General features: G+C 40.9%; 1 protein-coding gene across 2 annotated transcripts in view; it reads left to right on the top strand.

The window, feature by feature from the left end:
* LOC120046464 (sorbin and SH3 domain-containing protein 1-like) overlaps positions 1 to 16,270 on the top strand; it is a 75,181-nt gene that overhangs the window by 42,290 nt on the left and 16,621 nt on the right. For both annotated transcript variants that reach the window (XM_038991723.1, XM_038991722.1), the window contains 5 exons: positions 1,592 to 1,627; positions 1,856 to 1,952; positions 3,255 to 3,369; positions 12,435 to 12,484; positions 15,685 to 15,860. In XM_038991723.1, the coding sequence (XP_038847651.1) occupies positions 1,592 to 1,627; positions 1,856 to 1,952; positions 3,255 to 3,369; positions 12,435 to 12,484; positions 15,685 to 15,860 (474 nt within the window). The remainder of the gene's footprint in view (positions 1 to 1,591; positions 1,628 to 1,855; positions 1,953 to 3,254; positions 3,370 to 12,434; positions 12,485 to 15,684; positions 15,861 to 16,270) is intronic.

The following is a 16,270-nucleotide window of genomic DNA, read 5'->3' as shown; positions in this document are numbered from 1 at the left end:
TCTTTATAATGACCTCATTACTGCATTGACTCTCCTTTTGTTACTTACCATTGCCTTGATAGAATTGAAAATGGGTCAGTAAATTGAGCACTTGATTGCTTAGCGAAACTAAGAGTGAGACTAATAGAAAACTACACTGCGAATTCCCTTTAACTGTTTGATATTTAACATGAATGCAAAACATAACATTTCGCATTAACTAATCCATACACAATGGATTGGAAGCTCTGCTCATGTTTTAAAATGTATATATATTTATGTACAGTCATAGCTAGATTTGAGCCACTAGATGATGCTCAAGTGCATGGATTACAACAACCAAGCACGACAGAGAGGCTTTGTATGTACTGTCCAGGCAGTAGTAGACCACACGGCCTGTGTTCCATCTACAGTATAATGTTAGCCTTTTTACACTAGACTAGTTTAAATCGGTCTAGTCGGTGTAAAAACGCTGTATTTGTGTGTGTATGTGTATTCAGTTATTCTGTATTGACCCACTGAAATAATAGTTCTTTAGCTGTTTGTACTATCTAACAGTTTACTATTTGTACTACCCATCTAACAGTTGACAGTTGTTTTTAAATCATAAACGCCATTGCATGCTGTTTTGTACAGTATGTACTGTGTATAGATCTACTTCCTTTCTCTTTGTTTCTGCTCACGTCTGCTTCCAGGCAAGCTGATATGTCTAGTTATTCACTGAATCGGTCAATCAATTGATCAATAAATCAAACAGTTGATCGAAGAAGGTTTGTACGAAATGTGTAGACTATTCCGAGATTTCCAAGAACAGCATTACTTATTCATAAGGATGTTAATCGATTGGATCCATCTTTAGAGAAGTAATGCTTCTTCCAAAGGGTTTTGACTGACACAACCTATGAATAGCACTCTATTTACAGTGTGTTTGAAGAAATATAATGTCTGAACTAATGGAATAAAGGACATACTGTACTGGGCAATTACAGAAGAGAAGGAGACGCTTACTGTGCCCTTTGAAGAGCTGTACCGGGTCTTATAGCCTTAAATGTGATATAAGGTTCTGGCTATACCCTGCGTTACAGCAGAAATACCTGAAATACATACTGTATATATCAGCATAATGTATTTGAATTTGAGAATTAATTTTAATCGTGATTAGATGTTTATAATAATAAATATGGCCCCTCCAGGAAAGCTATTGTTGTGGATGCATGTTATTGCTATAACGTGCCTTTTTGGTCTGTAATCCCCCCCAATATTATATATATATATTTTTTTTTATTCTTAATCACGCTTCTGTTCTATATAACTTCGAACATGCGTTAAGGCAGGGTTTCCCAATCTCGGTCCTATAATAAGCAGTTCACAGAGTACAGTCATTATAGTGTGGCACTGCTGCTACCAAAGTGACCTCTACTGGTTAGAGTGTCTACAAATGTAGCACCACTTTAACAAGCTAATTTAAATGACAATAGATTGGGTCACCCTTGATTAACATTGCATAGCTTAGACCCTATACAAGTGGAACTGCCAGTGGATCGACCTTGTGTATGTTAGTAAGTACATGTTTATAGTCAATAGATACTAACGTTTTTTCTCTCTCTTTCAGATGATGGTCCCTCCCCCTACGGTTTTGTGGAAGATGGTGAGTTTTGGCAATTGTCATTCTCATAGATTGAGAAATTAACATGATATCCATATTGTGATCTCAAATAGCATGATCTTTGGATTTTGTTTACATTTTACTGTACAATCAAATTGTACAGTAGACACTTTCATCACTGGGAAGAGATGTCAGTTTATTTCAGTTTAAGCTAAACATTACAGGCCGCTTTCACAGCAGTGTCTGTTGTTCTTGTGTGTTTATGTTCAGTGAAAGGGGTCCCACGGTCAAAAAGTGCAGCTGAAGTTGACCATAGGTCGTCTATGCCTGTGCCAACCCGGTCCTCTTCCCTCTTCCCTTCCAAAAGGTAAGTCATTTTCTATTGCCGCTTCCCTTTAACATGGATAGTAGTATAGTGTATCCGCGAAGACCTCTTAACCCATTGAACTCACTCTTCATAATACATTCACTGCCTCTGCAGAGCAGTTCACAAGGCGATGCATTTTTGGTAGCACTTTTACGCGAGGGACTGTAATGAGATGCAGTAAGAGGTATACGATTATATTCATGTTTGGTGTGATAGTGAATGTTTAATGAGGTACAGTGTACATACACCACGTAACATGTAACCGGCACACTTGAACACATGCTTGTCAAAGATTTAAGGATTCAAATGTTGTGTTTATATTAGATGGTTTTTTTTAGGCATTAGAAGTAGACGAGCAAAGAGCAGTACATCTGTTCCTCACCTCTGACGTTGAATCACGGTAACCGTGGTAACCTCCAGTTAGGTCCTCCCTGACCTCTACTACCTCAGGTGCTTGTTGTCATGCTAGATGTGACTAAACAGCCTCCTCACCTCTCCCCTTAATGTTAGTGCTGACAAAGAACATCCGCTCTCCTAGGCGTGTGGAGGAATGAGTGATTCATTAATGAAAGAAGACAGGTGATAGAGGATAAACTGTTGCGCACGGAAGCTGAGGATGGCGTGCCTGGTTGGCTCTAGCGCCTTCCTTGGTGTATATATGTTTCCTCTAGTTACTGTACCTCTAGCGTTTGAACCTTCTGAGGCCGCATTTGTGTTTGTTGACCGCTTGTGGATTATTCTCTTCTCTTTGACAATTACTTTTGTGTTTTTACAAGTAACATTTGATGAAATACCTGGATTTTCCCACTACAATAAGCTGTTTGATCGGTAACTAATGGGTGTAATAGATAGCATTTGTTTCGAACTTACGTAAAAATATTCAATGGAACACTAGGCCCAATTGTTTTAGTCTTTGCTTATTCCCAGTGGAATCATAGTGGAACCAAGGTGGAACCAAAGGAACCATAGTGGAATTCTATATCCTGAAGCAGATCACATTGAAATGCAGGAAATGCAGCTAGGGTCTTTGGTTCAGTTTACTTAGCTAGCATGACTCGATTCATGCCTTGACATGACTGTATATTTTATTATTTATAAAAAAAATTATAAGACAGCTCTGATGGAGAGAGCGAGAGAGAGAGAACGACATGGAAAAAGAGATGGAGAGTGGGAGGGGCACGAGCTTTCCTGTATGGGAAAACGCTGTTGATAATAGAGCTGTCACCCCAAAAACTAGCCCCAGACGGTTGCCATGGAGACTGCTTGACTTGATAGGGATTTGCTCTCCCCTCCCTCCTGCAGGAACGAGTGGGAGCCCCCTGACAAAAAGGTAGACACCAGGAAGTACCGTGCCGAGCCCAAAAGCATCTTCGAGTACGAGCCGGGAAAATCATCGGTGCTGAAACTGGAGAGAAAGGTAACGACAGCCATGCATCCAGTGCCACGTGTGTGTTTCTGTGTTTGCCTCTGCAGTCTCTATACTACGCATGTTGTGTAAGCTGTTTCCCTCTAAGAGCTTAGGGTGGCTGCTTCACTAACTAGGGCAGCTCTAGTAGGCAACGTATGTATAGACTGAATTTCCATGTGTACAACATTCCTAAAGGGGGATCCTATTACAATGACAGATGACCTATCTGGCGGTGTGTAGGTATCACTTACAAGCCATGGCCATTGTCTTGCAGTGTTTCAACCAACGGCTTGAATTGGCTTGAATTGGCTTGAATTTGTTGGGAAAGGAGTTGGACAAATGCCTGTAAAAAATAAATAATGCAATGGATATTGTGACATCAGGCAATGTCCTTGTGGGGTGTCTTTTTTCATTACCTTTGACAGTATGAATACCGGTAGGTAGATCATTGTCCCAATACAGTGTGCACTACCAGGTTTCAATTGAAATAATAGAATCAGCTCCATCAAAGAGGAATTAAAGGCCCACTGTGATATTTACAGTCATTTTTAATGGCATGCACCCATTGATTCTTAAAGAGTATCACTTATAAATGCCTCGTGAGATTCATTAAGGAGTAGGCCTTTAAATAAATGCTGCATATATGTTTAAGCTGACAGTTGGTTTAGCTAACAGCCTCTTTGTGTGGCTCATACATAATAGAATAGAGTTGTATCTCCTCTACAGTAGAATAGTTATTTGATTATATCATAATGCAATCATTGTTTGTCTTTTATGGTAAGCTATTAAGGGTTATGATGCGGTTTTGGACCAATCCCAGTGGCACCACATACTGAACAGTAGAGAACAGGGCCTTGTTCATGCTGTCCATCATTGTCAGACAGACACTGCATGTGACGTGACAGTCTCTGTAATTACAGACCACGGTCAGTGGTTGTGTGTCAGGTTCCTGGCAGCATTAGCGGTGGACTATACGGTCTCTTACTTTCATTTAGCCTATTATACTGTAGCTGTAGTTCTGTCGATTCTTGTCTTTCTCATTGCCATTGTGGCTCAATGATTGATATAAACAAATCAAATCAAATTGACATGCTAGTAAACTATTTATATTAACATTTAGAATAAGTACAATAAGAATATTTCACAAATAAGAACACAAAAGCAGATGGGACCCATGAAAACATGTAGTATTACACTTGCTTATCTTCTCTTACACGTATGCACACACTGCACACTACAGTTGAGTACGATTCAGATGACTGCTTCATATTATTTGTTGAAGTCACATGTTATGTGCATTCTATGTCTTTATACATTTGAGAACAAATCAGTATAAGATCCTAATTCCAAAATGTCCTTCTTTTTTTCACCTGGGATAATTCACCGGCACATAAAGACAAATCTTTAGGAATTATTTCTGATTGTGAACTCTTGTTTAGAAATTCATTATGTCGGGAATGTTGTCTGGATCACATCAAGAATGTGTCATAGCCTCATTGCCTGTGTCTGTAAATGATGTGCTGTCTGAACTGTCTTCTCTTTGTCTTTCTCCTCTTTTCCTTGTTGCCATGGCCTTGTAGACTCAGGACATAAGTCCAGAAGATGTACATTTAGAGAATGAGCCTTGGTATAGATTCTTTTCAGAGATGGATTTTGATAAAGCGGTAAGTGGTCACAGTCTTAAAGTGACGGTGTATTTAAACAATGCATGTGATAATAACATCCATGTTTAAATGCCTAAACAAACTATGTCTGTCCGTAACGACAACTCCAACAACTTTTGCAAACCTTTACTCAACATTAACCAAAAACGTTATCCCCTCCTAAAACTCGCGTAATGGGGCCTTACCTTGAGTTATTGCCTGCTATCACTTTTCCCAGCTCTAGGTAGTCAATCAACTCTAGATATAGCTCTATCATTGTACAGTATATACAACACATTGTTATATTTTTCTTTCTACTATCAGTCGGAAGTGGGTCTGTGGCAAAGAAATGCAGATAATTGTTTTGTTATGCTATCATTGCTAATTATTTTTAATTTGGCAAGTTTTATACATTGAAGACCAACTCCGTCTCTCCACTTCAATAACCCCTGGAAGTGTGCTGTCTTATATAAAGAAAAAATCCCCTTCTATGCTGTATATCTTGGTGACTGCTCTTCATCTGTGAGGCTTGCTGTGTTTGGATTGTAACTTAGCTACATCAACTATGCTGGGAGCTGAGCATTGTATGACGACCTACAGCAGAAGTGTCTCCTGTCCGGTCATTAGGCGATTTACATTTTTGAACATTGTCCATATGTTAGGCTAATTATATACCCAATTCGGGTTAGGTGTCCTACTGCTACTGTATATGATGATAAAGAATAATTGATGAACGCTACAGCTGTCGGTGCAGTTGGCCATCTTTGTATTTTGTCCCTTACAACAGGATCCTCAAGGCAATGCCAACACTGGCACCATGCCGCCTGTGCCATGTCATTAACTCAGCACCCATGTGGAACTCTTTTTGTTGTTGCATTTATGGGCACCCTGCAAATGAGGACACATAGCATACCCCAGAGGACTGGGCAAGGTGATTCAACTGTGGGTAATACTTTAGTTCAAGACTGTTATACCCTTTTCACACAATCATGCTGACACGAACCGTATTGTGCTGGCTCAGATATTTTCCTATCACGTGGTCCTTTCCAGTAGAGTCTCTGACAACTATGGTAGATAAAACCAGGCCAGCACAATACAGCTTGGCTCTGCTTGGCTCAACCCGGTAGTGTGAAAAGAGTATTACAGTGCCCACACAATCATTACATGACAGGCCTTATTGAATCAAGGAGTGCTGTCTAGTCTGGTTTACAGTGCATTCGGAAAGTATTCAGACCTCTTGACCTTTTCCCCATTTTGTTACGTTACAGCCTTATTCTAAAAAACTATTCTTGGGTATGACGCTACAAGCTTGGCACACCCATTCCTTCTCTGCAGATCCTCTCAAGCTCTGTCAGGTTGGATGGGGAGCGTCACTGCACAGCTATTTTCAGGTCTCTCCAGGGATGTTCGATCGGGTTCATGTCTGGGCTCTGGCTTGGCTACTCGAGGACATTCAGAGACTTGTCCTGAAGCCACTCCTGCATTGTGTTGGCTGTGTGCTTAGGGTCATTGTCCTGTTGGAAGGTGAACCTTCACCCCAGTCTGAGGTCCTGAGCGCTCTAGAGCAGGTTTTCATCAAGGATATCCCTGTACTTTGCACCGTTCATTCATCTCAATCCTAACTGGTCTCCCAGTCCCTGCCGCTGAAAAACATCCCCACAGCATGATGCTGCCACCACCATGCTTCTCTGGAGCTCTGTCAGAGTGACCAGCGGGTTCTTGGTCACCTCCCTGACCAAGGCCCTTCTCCCCGATTGCTCAGTTTGGCTGGGCGGCCAGCTCTAGGAAGAGTCTTGGTGGTTACGAACTTCTTACATTTAAGAATGATGGAGGCCACTGTGTTCTTTGATTCATTTTTTGGTACCCTTCTTGGTACCCTACCCCACCTGTCTCTGAGCTCTACGGACAATTCCTTTGACCTCATGGCTTGGTTTTTGCTCTGACATGCACTGTCAACTGTGAGACCTTATATAGACAGGTGTGTGCCTTTCATGTCCAATCAATTGAATTTACCACAAGTGGACTCCAATCAAGTTGTAGAAACATCTCGAGGATGATCAATGTAAACAGGATGCACCTGAGCTCAATTTAGAGTCTCATAGCAAAGCGTCTGAATACTTATGTAAATAAGGTATTTCTGTGTTTTTTTTTAATACATTTACAAAAATGTCTAAAAGCCTGTTTTCACTTTGTCATTATGGGGTATTGTGTGTAGATTTATGAGGAAAACATTTAATTTTATAAATTTTATAATAAAGCTGTAACGTAACAAAATGTGGAAAAGGTCAAGGGGTCTCAATACTTTCTGAAGGCACTGTATTTACTATAGTATCTTTTCCAAGTGAGGGCATGTTGTCAAAGTTGAATCATAAGTTTGATATACAGTAGTCAGCTTGACAAATACCGGTAGGCTACGTGCCTTGGGCTCCAGTTGGCACCAGACAAGTATTCAGACTCACTGGCTGCCCACAAACAGATGTTCTGTCTCCTTGCCTTCTGCTTTGTAAGTCAGTCAGGACCAACCTCCACAGCGGAGTCTGCCTGGAAACCACACCCTGGATCGTATGATGCGGAGCCACTGACTACATGAGATCATATTCTCACGTCAGCTGAACACAGGGCAGGCTTAAGAATCTCTCATCTTCCCAACCTTGTCTTTAAGTCAGTGTTATCCATGGAAAGTATTGTCTGACTCAGACTCCAGCAACTCCTGTCCTGCAACTCCTGGTTGGTTATATTAGGATTAGGAGGGGGTAGTACTAAAAACTTGGCCTCCAAGTAGGATGGTTTCCAGATGAGCTCAATTTGATGTCTGACTAACTCAAAGCTCCTGCTACACCTGGTATGTGTAGTATTTGACCCTCAAGGGGTGGACTAGACATGCCGGCACATTGGGGTTTGATTGGCATATCTCTTCTTGGTTATGGTGACTCTACAGGCTGCTTGTAACCTCTATGAGTTCTCAGAGTGCTCATGGGATGATGACTCCTTCTTAGAAGGTCTAGTGACTCTAGACTCCATGTATGTCCATTTAACACATGACAATCAACCTATGGAGGAAACCTGAGTATTCTTTCACAATATATACAGTACCAGTCAAAAAGTTTGTACACACCTACTCATTCAAAGGCTTTTCTTCATTTTTACTATTTAATACATTGTAGAATAATAGTGATGACATCAAAACTATGAAATAACACATATGGAATCATGTTGTAACCAAAAAAGTGTTCAACAAATCAAAATATATTTTATATTTGAGATTCTTCAAAGTAGCCATCCTTTGCCATGATGACAGCTTTGCACACTCTTGGCATTCTCTCAACCAGCTTCATTGGGTAGTCACCTGGAATGCATTTCAATTAACAGATGTGCCTTGTTAAAAGTTAACTTGTGGAATTTCTTTCCTTCTTAATGCGTTTGAGCCAATCAGTTGTGTTGTGACAAGGTAGGGGTGGTATACAGCAGACAGCCCTGTTTGGTAAAAGACCAAGTCCATATTTAAGCAAGAACAGCTCAAATAAGCAAAGAGAAATGACAGTCCGTCATTACTTTAAGACATGAAGGTCAGTCAATACGGAAAATGTCAAGAACTTTGAAAGTTTCTTCAAGTGCTGTCGCTAAAGCCATCAAACTGGCTCTCATGAGGACCGTCACAGGAAAGGAAGACCCAGAGTTACCTCTGCTGCAGAGGATAAGTTCATTAGAGTTACCAGCCTCAGAAATTGCAGCCCAAATAAGTGCATCACAGACTTCAAGTAACAGACACATCTCAAAATCAACTGTTCAGAGGAGACTGCGTGAATCAGGCCTTCATGGTAAATTGCCGCAAAGAAACCACTACTAAAGGACAACAATAATAAGAAGAGACTTGCTTGGTTCAAGAAACACGAACAATGGACATTAGACTGGTAGAAATCTGTCATTTGGTCTGATGAGTCCAAATGTGCTATCTTTTGTTTTCAACAGGACAATGGCCCAACCCACGTCCCGGCTGTGTAAGGGCTATTTGACCAAGAAGGAGAGTGATGGAGTGCTGCATCAGATGACCTGGTCTCCACAATCACCCGACCTCAACCCAATTGAGATGGTTTGGGATGAGTTGGACCGCAGAGTGAAGGAAAAGCAGCCAACAAGTGCTCAGCATATGTGGGAACTCCTTCAAGACTGTTGGAAAAGCATTCCAGTTGAAGCTGTTAGAGATAATGCCAAGAGTGTGCAAAGCTGTCATCAAGGCAACGGGTGGCTACTTTGAAGAATCTCAAATATAACATATATTTTGATTTGTTTAACACTTGTTTGGTTACTACATGATTCCATATGTGTTATTTCATAGTTTTGATGTCTTCACTATTATTTTACAATGTAGAGAATTGTACAAATAAAGAAAAACCCTTGAATGAGTAGGTGTGTACAAACTTTTGATTGGTTCTGTGTGTGTGTGTGTATATATATTTATTTTTATTTTATTTTATTATTATTATTTTTGCCTATGCCCAGGAGCTTAATGGTTTCTTGACAGAGTATCGATCTAACAATAGATAAAGTGGTTTTCTGACCTGTTATACTTGTAGTGCATTGTCTTATGATCACAATCCTTGTCGCTCCAAAATCATGGTCATAACCAGATCGATGCACTGACATTCTTGTTTGATCACATCAACCATTAATACTTCACAAAGGTCACGACTTATGCATGAGCTCACAGTCAAAGGCCTCGGCATTCATATGATTACAGTCACATTCAATCACAGCTCCATGGACATACAAGGTGAAACGGAAGCAAAATACCATACATATCTATGGTTAGGAAGAAAGTTTTGGCCTTCTGTGTCCCGACTGAGTGACTGCGTCAGTGACTAGTCTGTCTGGCGTAAGCTGTCACTGAGAGGGCAGCTGCATGTGGGGTCATTAATACAGTGTCGGACTCTGACCACAGTCTCTGTACGGATTCATACACTGAATGGGTGGGCATCCCAAATGGCACCCTAGTCCCTATATAGTGCACTGCTTTTGGCCAGAGCCCGATGGTCCCTGGTCAAAAGTAGTGCGCTATATAGGGACTAGGGTGCCATTTGGGACGCGCCCATTATGAACCTCTCCACGACTTTAATGTTCGACCGGAAGTAACCCATAATCCCCTCAGCTCATTGTTTTCATATTTAACCTCAGTTATAGACTTAACCTTTATCTCTAGCTATAACAGTAACAACATGCTAGGGGAGCTGATTTTTTTAATAAGAACTTGTCTAAACATTTACTTTTGGAAGGAAAGGCTCCCATTACACTCATGATTCCTATTTTTGGAATGTGAATAAACAAAGTACCCAGATCCCCAACCTGCAATGTTGGCCTATATATATCACCTGGCAGCAAAGTCATCACAGACACCTGTTTGGAAAATGTGCAAACATTGTTAATGCAGTGTTCCACTGACGGGTCCAGAGAAAGGAATTCACAGTACCTTCATCCGCCTAGATTTGTAAACAGCTTTAAATATTTTATGTGTCCCTTCATTTCCAGTGAAACCACACATTACACACAAAGAGACATCAGATCTCGGCAATATCTGTCTAAAGTCCTTGTTTGACTTCGGGGATCTTGGCATGCTCGTGACAATTGTTCATGCATATGAACTTTCCATCGTTAGTAATATTATTTTGTACTCCACTTTATATGGAATGTTTCACATGGAAGGTTAAATCATATTTTCCACCCAAAAATATGAGTGAACCTTTGCATTACATCTTTTCAGCTTGTAATTGTTATTTCACCTGCCATACACTAAACACATATCCATACACGTAATGAAGATTGCTGGGAATCCCTAGGCTTGTAAATCTCTTGTAAATAATCAGAATGAGATCCCCTTCCTTTAGTTCACATAAGTCTCTCACTCCTATTTCATGATTTTTTTCCCATCAGAGCAGTGTAGTGTCAGCTCAATTACTCACAAGTACCAGGGGACACCATCCATTTCATCCCCTGTTGAGAGGGACTGGGAGATCAGTCAGCAGACCTGGGTTCAAATATTATTTATAGTCTTTCAAATACTTTTAGTGTTTACTTTAGCCTTCTTGTAGTGCCAGATGTGTGGGGTTTGCAGATTTGCAACTATTATATTGGCTCCATTGCGCCAGGCAAGCTCAATCGAGCCCAGCTAAAGTATTTGAAATGATTTCCAAAAGTGTTTGAACCCAGTTCTGTCCGACAGAGAGGGATAGGTAGACAAGAGAGTGAAAAGACACAGATAATTCAGTGGCGGTGGCATGTTCTCGAAGAAGGGCTAAGGCGCCTGTGGAACATTTGGCTTTATAAATAGATTAGTCTATATACCTGCCAGGCTGAATTCTGATCTTATAAAGATAGGCATTCATTTTGAAAGGTTATTAATGATCCTCCTCCCCTGGCAACCACAAGGAAGGCATGTTGTGGGAAATGAGCTTGTGCAGTATGCTACTGGTCTGGTATGGTCATCTGTTTGGGATGGGGCAGGGGTGGACATGTATGGTTGGGGGAGAGGTGCTTTTAGAAGGGCCAGGCTGGCGCTTGGGATTGTGTAATCTTATTTGCAAACAACACTTATGCTTTTATTCATAGCCCGCCTGTCATGTCTGTTATTTTTACACTCTGTGATGTCCGCATGGAGAAAAGCAACAGAAACAGTGGTCTAAAATTAGCCAGCTCTAAACCATTCAAAGCGCTAGCGGGTGCTACCCCACCAGCGAATGGCTCTTTTGACTTTTAGTAACCGCCCCAGAATAACATCAAATAAGATAACTATGTGTTTTGTCAGCTCGCACGGCAAAGTCCTATAAACAAACGTATTCACTCACCCTTTCCTTGTTTGTTTGTGTATGTTGGCCTGTGCTTATGCTTCATGGCATTGTGTCAGTTTTACTTTATTTGTGTGTTATTGTAATGCCTCTGACTGTGTTTCTCAAGGCTTTTATTGTGTTTTGGGATTGTTGTTATCAGCATCACACTGTGATGATATTTGTGTGTGTGTGTGTAATTTGGCCTGCTTGCACCACCAGCTGGTTAACTGTCCCCTGGTCTGGTCCAGTGGTAATGATAGTGACTCAATACCAGACAAAAGAGAGGCCCTCTGTGAGGGACACCAGCTCATTGGCTGAGCCTAGTGACAGCCCCCTCCCCGCATGGGCGCCCCTGACCGATGCACGCCCACCCCCCTCCTCACTGCCGCTTGTTTTCTCCAACTTGCAAGCGTGCCAAAACACACGCTTGCTCCTCCATGTAAAAGCTTCGTTCAGCAGAGCTAACAATCCCAGGCTTTGGAGACACTTCAGACAGACACACGAGAAAGAGAAAAGAGAGCCAGTCACCACAGCTAATGCTCCTGCTTCTATTCTAGTTGGAAGAGACCTTCCTGTGGATTTATCAATGACTTCTTTGTTTGGTCTGTTGCAGAGTGCCCCCTCTTTTAGCCCCCTGGAAACACCCGCCGAACTACAGCAGTAGTAAGTCCATGCTTCTCTTACCTCTATGCTTCTGTCTTATGCTTATCCATTCCAAAATGTGTGTTTGTCTGTGTTTAGGGCACGTTTTTAGGAGTGCTGTCAGCAGGGGATTTTAAGCATTTTAACACCCTGTGGAGATTTCCCCATTTAGGGAAGGGGGGAGAATCCTGCTGCTTCCTGAGAGGGGGGGACAGCGAAAGAGAGAGGTTCCTATTAACGAGTGTAAAAGCTGCCAGTACAGTGTGTCCTCTGTCTGGAGAGGTTTTGGGAGGTAGCGGTGTTGGGGACATGGCTACTATATGGCGATTTATTTAAAGCTGAAAGCAAACAGCCCCCGAGTCAAACCTGGATGACATTTGTGAGTGGAGAGAGACAGGGAACTCCGCTCTATTCCACCCTACAGCTACGTAATTTTATCCGTTATCTCCCCAGAGTGGGTGTGTGAAGCCAGCCTGTATCTTATAACGAGAATAACATTGATATGAAAGTGGGTGTTCGATCAATAAGCAAACCAGCAGCGTTACGACTTTGATCTCTTTGTTGTTTTGTCAGCAGAGATTTATTTGCGCTCATTTTGTTTCTGGAATTAAACTTAAGGAATTCTAGCCCTAGCCAATGGCAGAAAGTTCTCCCACCATTTCTGTTTGGAACTTTCCATCTCTCCCGAAACTTCTATTTGGATTTCACAGCATGATATTCCCTAACTCTTTTGAATAGTTTATTTTTCTCAAGGATCTTTGACGTCGTTCATTGTCGCCAGCTCATTGGATATTAAGTAACACAGGTTATTGATAATGCCATGCACTGTATTGGAATGAGTTAATTAACAGATACATCTGTCTGTGCACTTATTATATTATGTCATAATTTTTATGAATGCTGCATTTTTTAACTTATTTCAATAGTCCAGATGGATTTCTGAAAGCATTAAATCAGTCTAAAGCCTTTTTTCCCTTTTCTTTTTGTATATTTATTTGTAAAAGTCTAAGAAATATGTTTAGTAACTTGTCGCATCATCTGCCACCAAGTTGTTATGGGCATTTAAAATATGCTAAAACTGTTTCTGGTTAACAGCCAATCACATTTGCACATTACTTTAATGTTTTTTCTACAAAAAAATCAGACTGCTTCATTGGACCAAACTGGCTTTGATTTGATAATGTTTATTAATGTTTATGATGCAAGTATTGCATCACAGCAGTTTATGTACAAACCCTGTCATCTGTTTAAGAAATTTGTTTAAAATTGTAAACTCATGAGATGAAGCCATAAGTCCCACAGGCTTTCCTCAAAGGGTTACGAGACACATGTTTAGGGGGTGAGAGTTTACTGGGGTTTCTTTGAAATTAAAGGCCTAGCCTATATTCAAGAACTTTCTAGTACACATTTACCTCATTGTTGTATACCACATTGCTTACTGTATACAGACGTGTATAAACAAGGGACCAAAATATATATTTTTGGCTGAGTTCAAGATAGGTTAGCAACAGACATGTGTACAGACAGTATTCAATTGTTAGCATCTCAATCAAATGTCAATAGTCTATCAGGAGTAGGCTTATATTTCCAATATTGCCATTTACAAACAGGGTAGGCTACTATCAAACTATTCTTAGCCTTGCAATATTATCCATCATTAATGATCAAACTCTCTTCCCCAATACATTTGTATCACATTGATGCCTGCTGGTTAGATGCAATTGGGTAAGAACATCTTCAGATAACTGAAGTTATGCAACTGCTCCATAGCCTAGTTGTGGGGCCACGGGCTCCCTCTCAGGCAATGGGATGTCTTATGACCTCACATAGACTCTTCCCAGGAAACCATCTGAGATGGTTCCAAGGCGTTATACAGCCCCTGTAGCCTGGTAAGGGGTACCTTATTTGAATACTTGCATGTACCCTATAAAGTACAGGTTTTTATTGAGTATGAATGCAGTAGCCCAAATGGCTGGTTATTCTGAGAACTATGAAAAAGGTTCTTGTTGAAGGGGTTAAATAAACAAAAAAGGAGGCATGGCTCCTCCTCTTAACATTTTACTGCAGTGGGCTAAATCAGGGTCACACAGAGTGTTTCTTGGTCTTAAACATGGTAGTTTTAACATGGTTATGGGTAAATGTTTTTTTTTTTTTTTTAAATAAGACACCTGTACCATGTCAGTATAGAGCTGAAATGTATTCAGTTTTGAGTTTGCATCCCAATATAACAACCATTTGATATAGAAACACTGGATTTTGTAATTTTTTTAATAATGTTGATTAATTATGAAAAATATGAATAACATTTCACCCATGAGGCCACTAGAGGGTGCTTCTGGTCATTAAACCAGGCATTATGTCAGAGGGCCAAACTCATTTGGGGAAAACCTGCTGCTCTTCTCACGCCTCGCTGTACTCCACTTCTGGTCTCAAAGATGCCTATTGTGTCTCCAAATGTTTTTTTATTGTTAATTTACAGCACAGGAAAGTGGAATATCCTGCAATGGGAAACAGACTACTGTTGTGTTACCCTGTAGAGATACTGTGGGTGGGTGGAGTAATTCACTGTGCTGAATTTACTCTGCTCAAAAACTTTGTTTTCAGGCTTTGTTACATTTTCCCACGTGATTTACTACGTTACTGGAAATTGTTGTTAGTTTAATGGCCTCCACTCATGCATGGCAGCATAAATAGAAAGACAGAGAAGCATCAAACTCTCTCCTGAGACAGTGGCATTTGAAGTAGAGTAACCCTAAAAAAAGTACAGATGCATAGCAGAGTAACATGTTCAAACAATAATATTTGAAATCTCTCCCATTGGCCTCCGTGGAATGCAAAGTTAAGGGCAGTGAGCACAAGTAGAGTGCTGTTTTATTTTACGTCTAGGTCCAAATCTTTACACTCCTCATGTTCCCCTAATAAAATGAACAAAAAGGCTGAATCAACAAGTAATCAACCACAGAATGTGTAAGACAAGTCTAACCATATGGCAACTCACAAAATTGCGCCAATAAAAATAAAAATGCTTTATCTTTTCATAAATCTCATGTTACTCAAATTGTTTTACTCAATTAAACTGCACTTAATTACCAACACTGGCATGTATTACAGCATGCTTTCTTCTAGCTAGCTGGCTGTGTGAACATATAGTCTTGTCCTAATCAGGCTTTCTGAGTCAAGCTGCTTTTTAGGGTTAATATTTTCTCCATGTTTTGCTCTAGCTCCGGGTGTAAGGCCGGACACAGCGAGGTGGAGAAGGACGAAGGATCATCCAGCAGCGAGCCAGCGGCTCCAGAATGTGACCGCCATGTTTACAAGAGTGTCCTGGAGGGCGGCGACATTCCCCTGCAAGGTCTGCGGGCCATCAACAAGCGCCATGCCAGCACCTCCTCCAAAGGTAGGATTCCACTCCACATCTATACTGAACTGGCTTCACAGTGGGACTCTGAAAGGGGTTTTTACCACTCAGATGGAACCAAATGACTTATGGGGATGGATCATAAAAGTATCTGTTAGGGATACATGTGTTTCCTTTTAACTTTGTGTTGAAATCCACATGTGTTTTTGCTTCAGGTTATCACACCAGACGCCAATCATCTTTCAGCATAAATATTTTCTCAGCCGTTTATTTTTTAAATCATTGATATCATGGATGTTTCACCAAACTGTCCATATCCGCTTGGAAATCCATCGAGAGTTAGGCTGTCGAAGCTTTTCCTGCTAAATCAATGGAGGCTATCAAGCTAACCTTGGGGTGTGCCCTCATCCTACAGTTATCTGCCTCTGCAGACCAGGCATTCGTTGGAG

This window comes from Salvelinus namaycush, chromosome 4 (assembly GCF_016432855.1).
Source record: "Salvelinus namaycush isolate Seneca chromosome 4, SaNama_1.0, whole genome shotgun sequence".
In the NCBI taxonomy this organism is placed as follows: Eukaryota; Metazoa; Chordata; class Actinopteri; order Salmoniformes; family Salmonidae; genus Salvelinus; species Salvelinus namaycush.
Note: the sequence above shows the minus strand (reverse complement) of the source record. Positions and strands in the feature narration are given on the sequence as shown.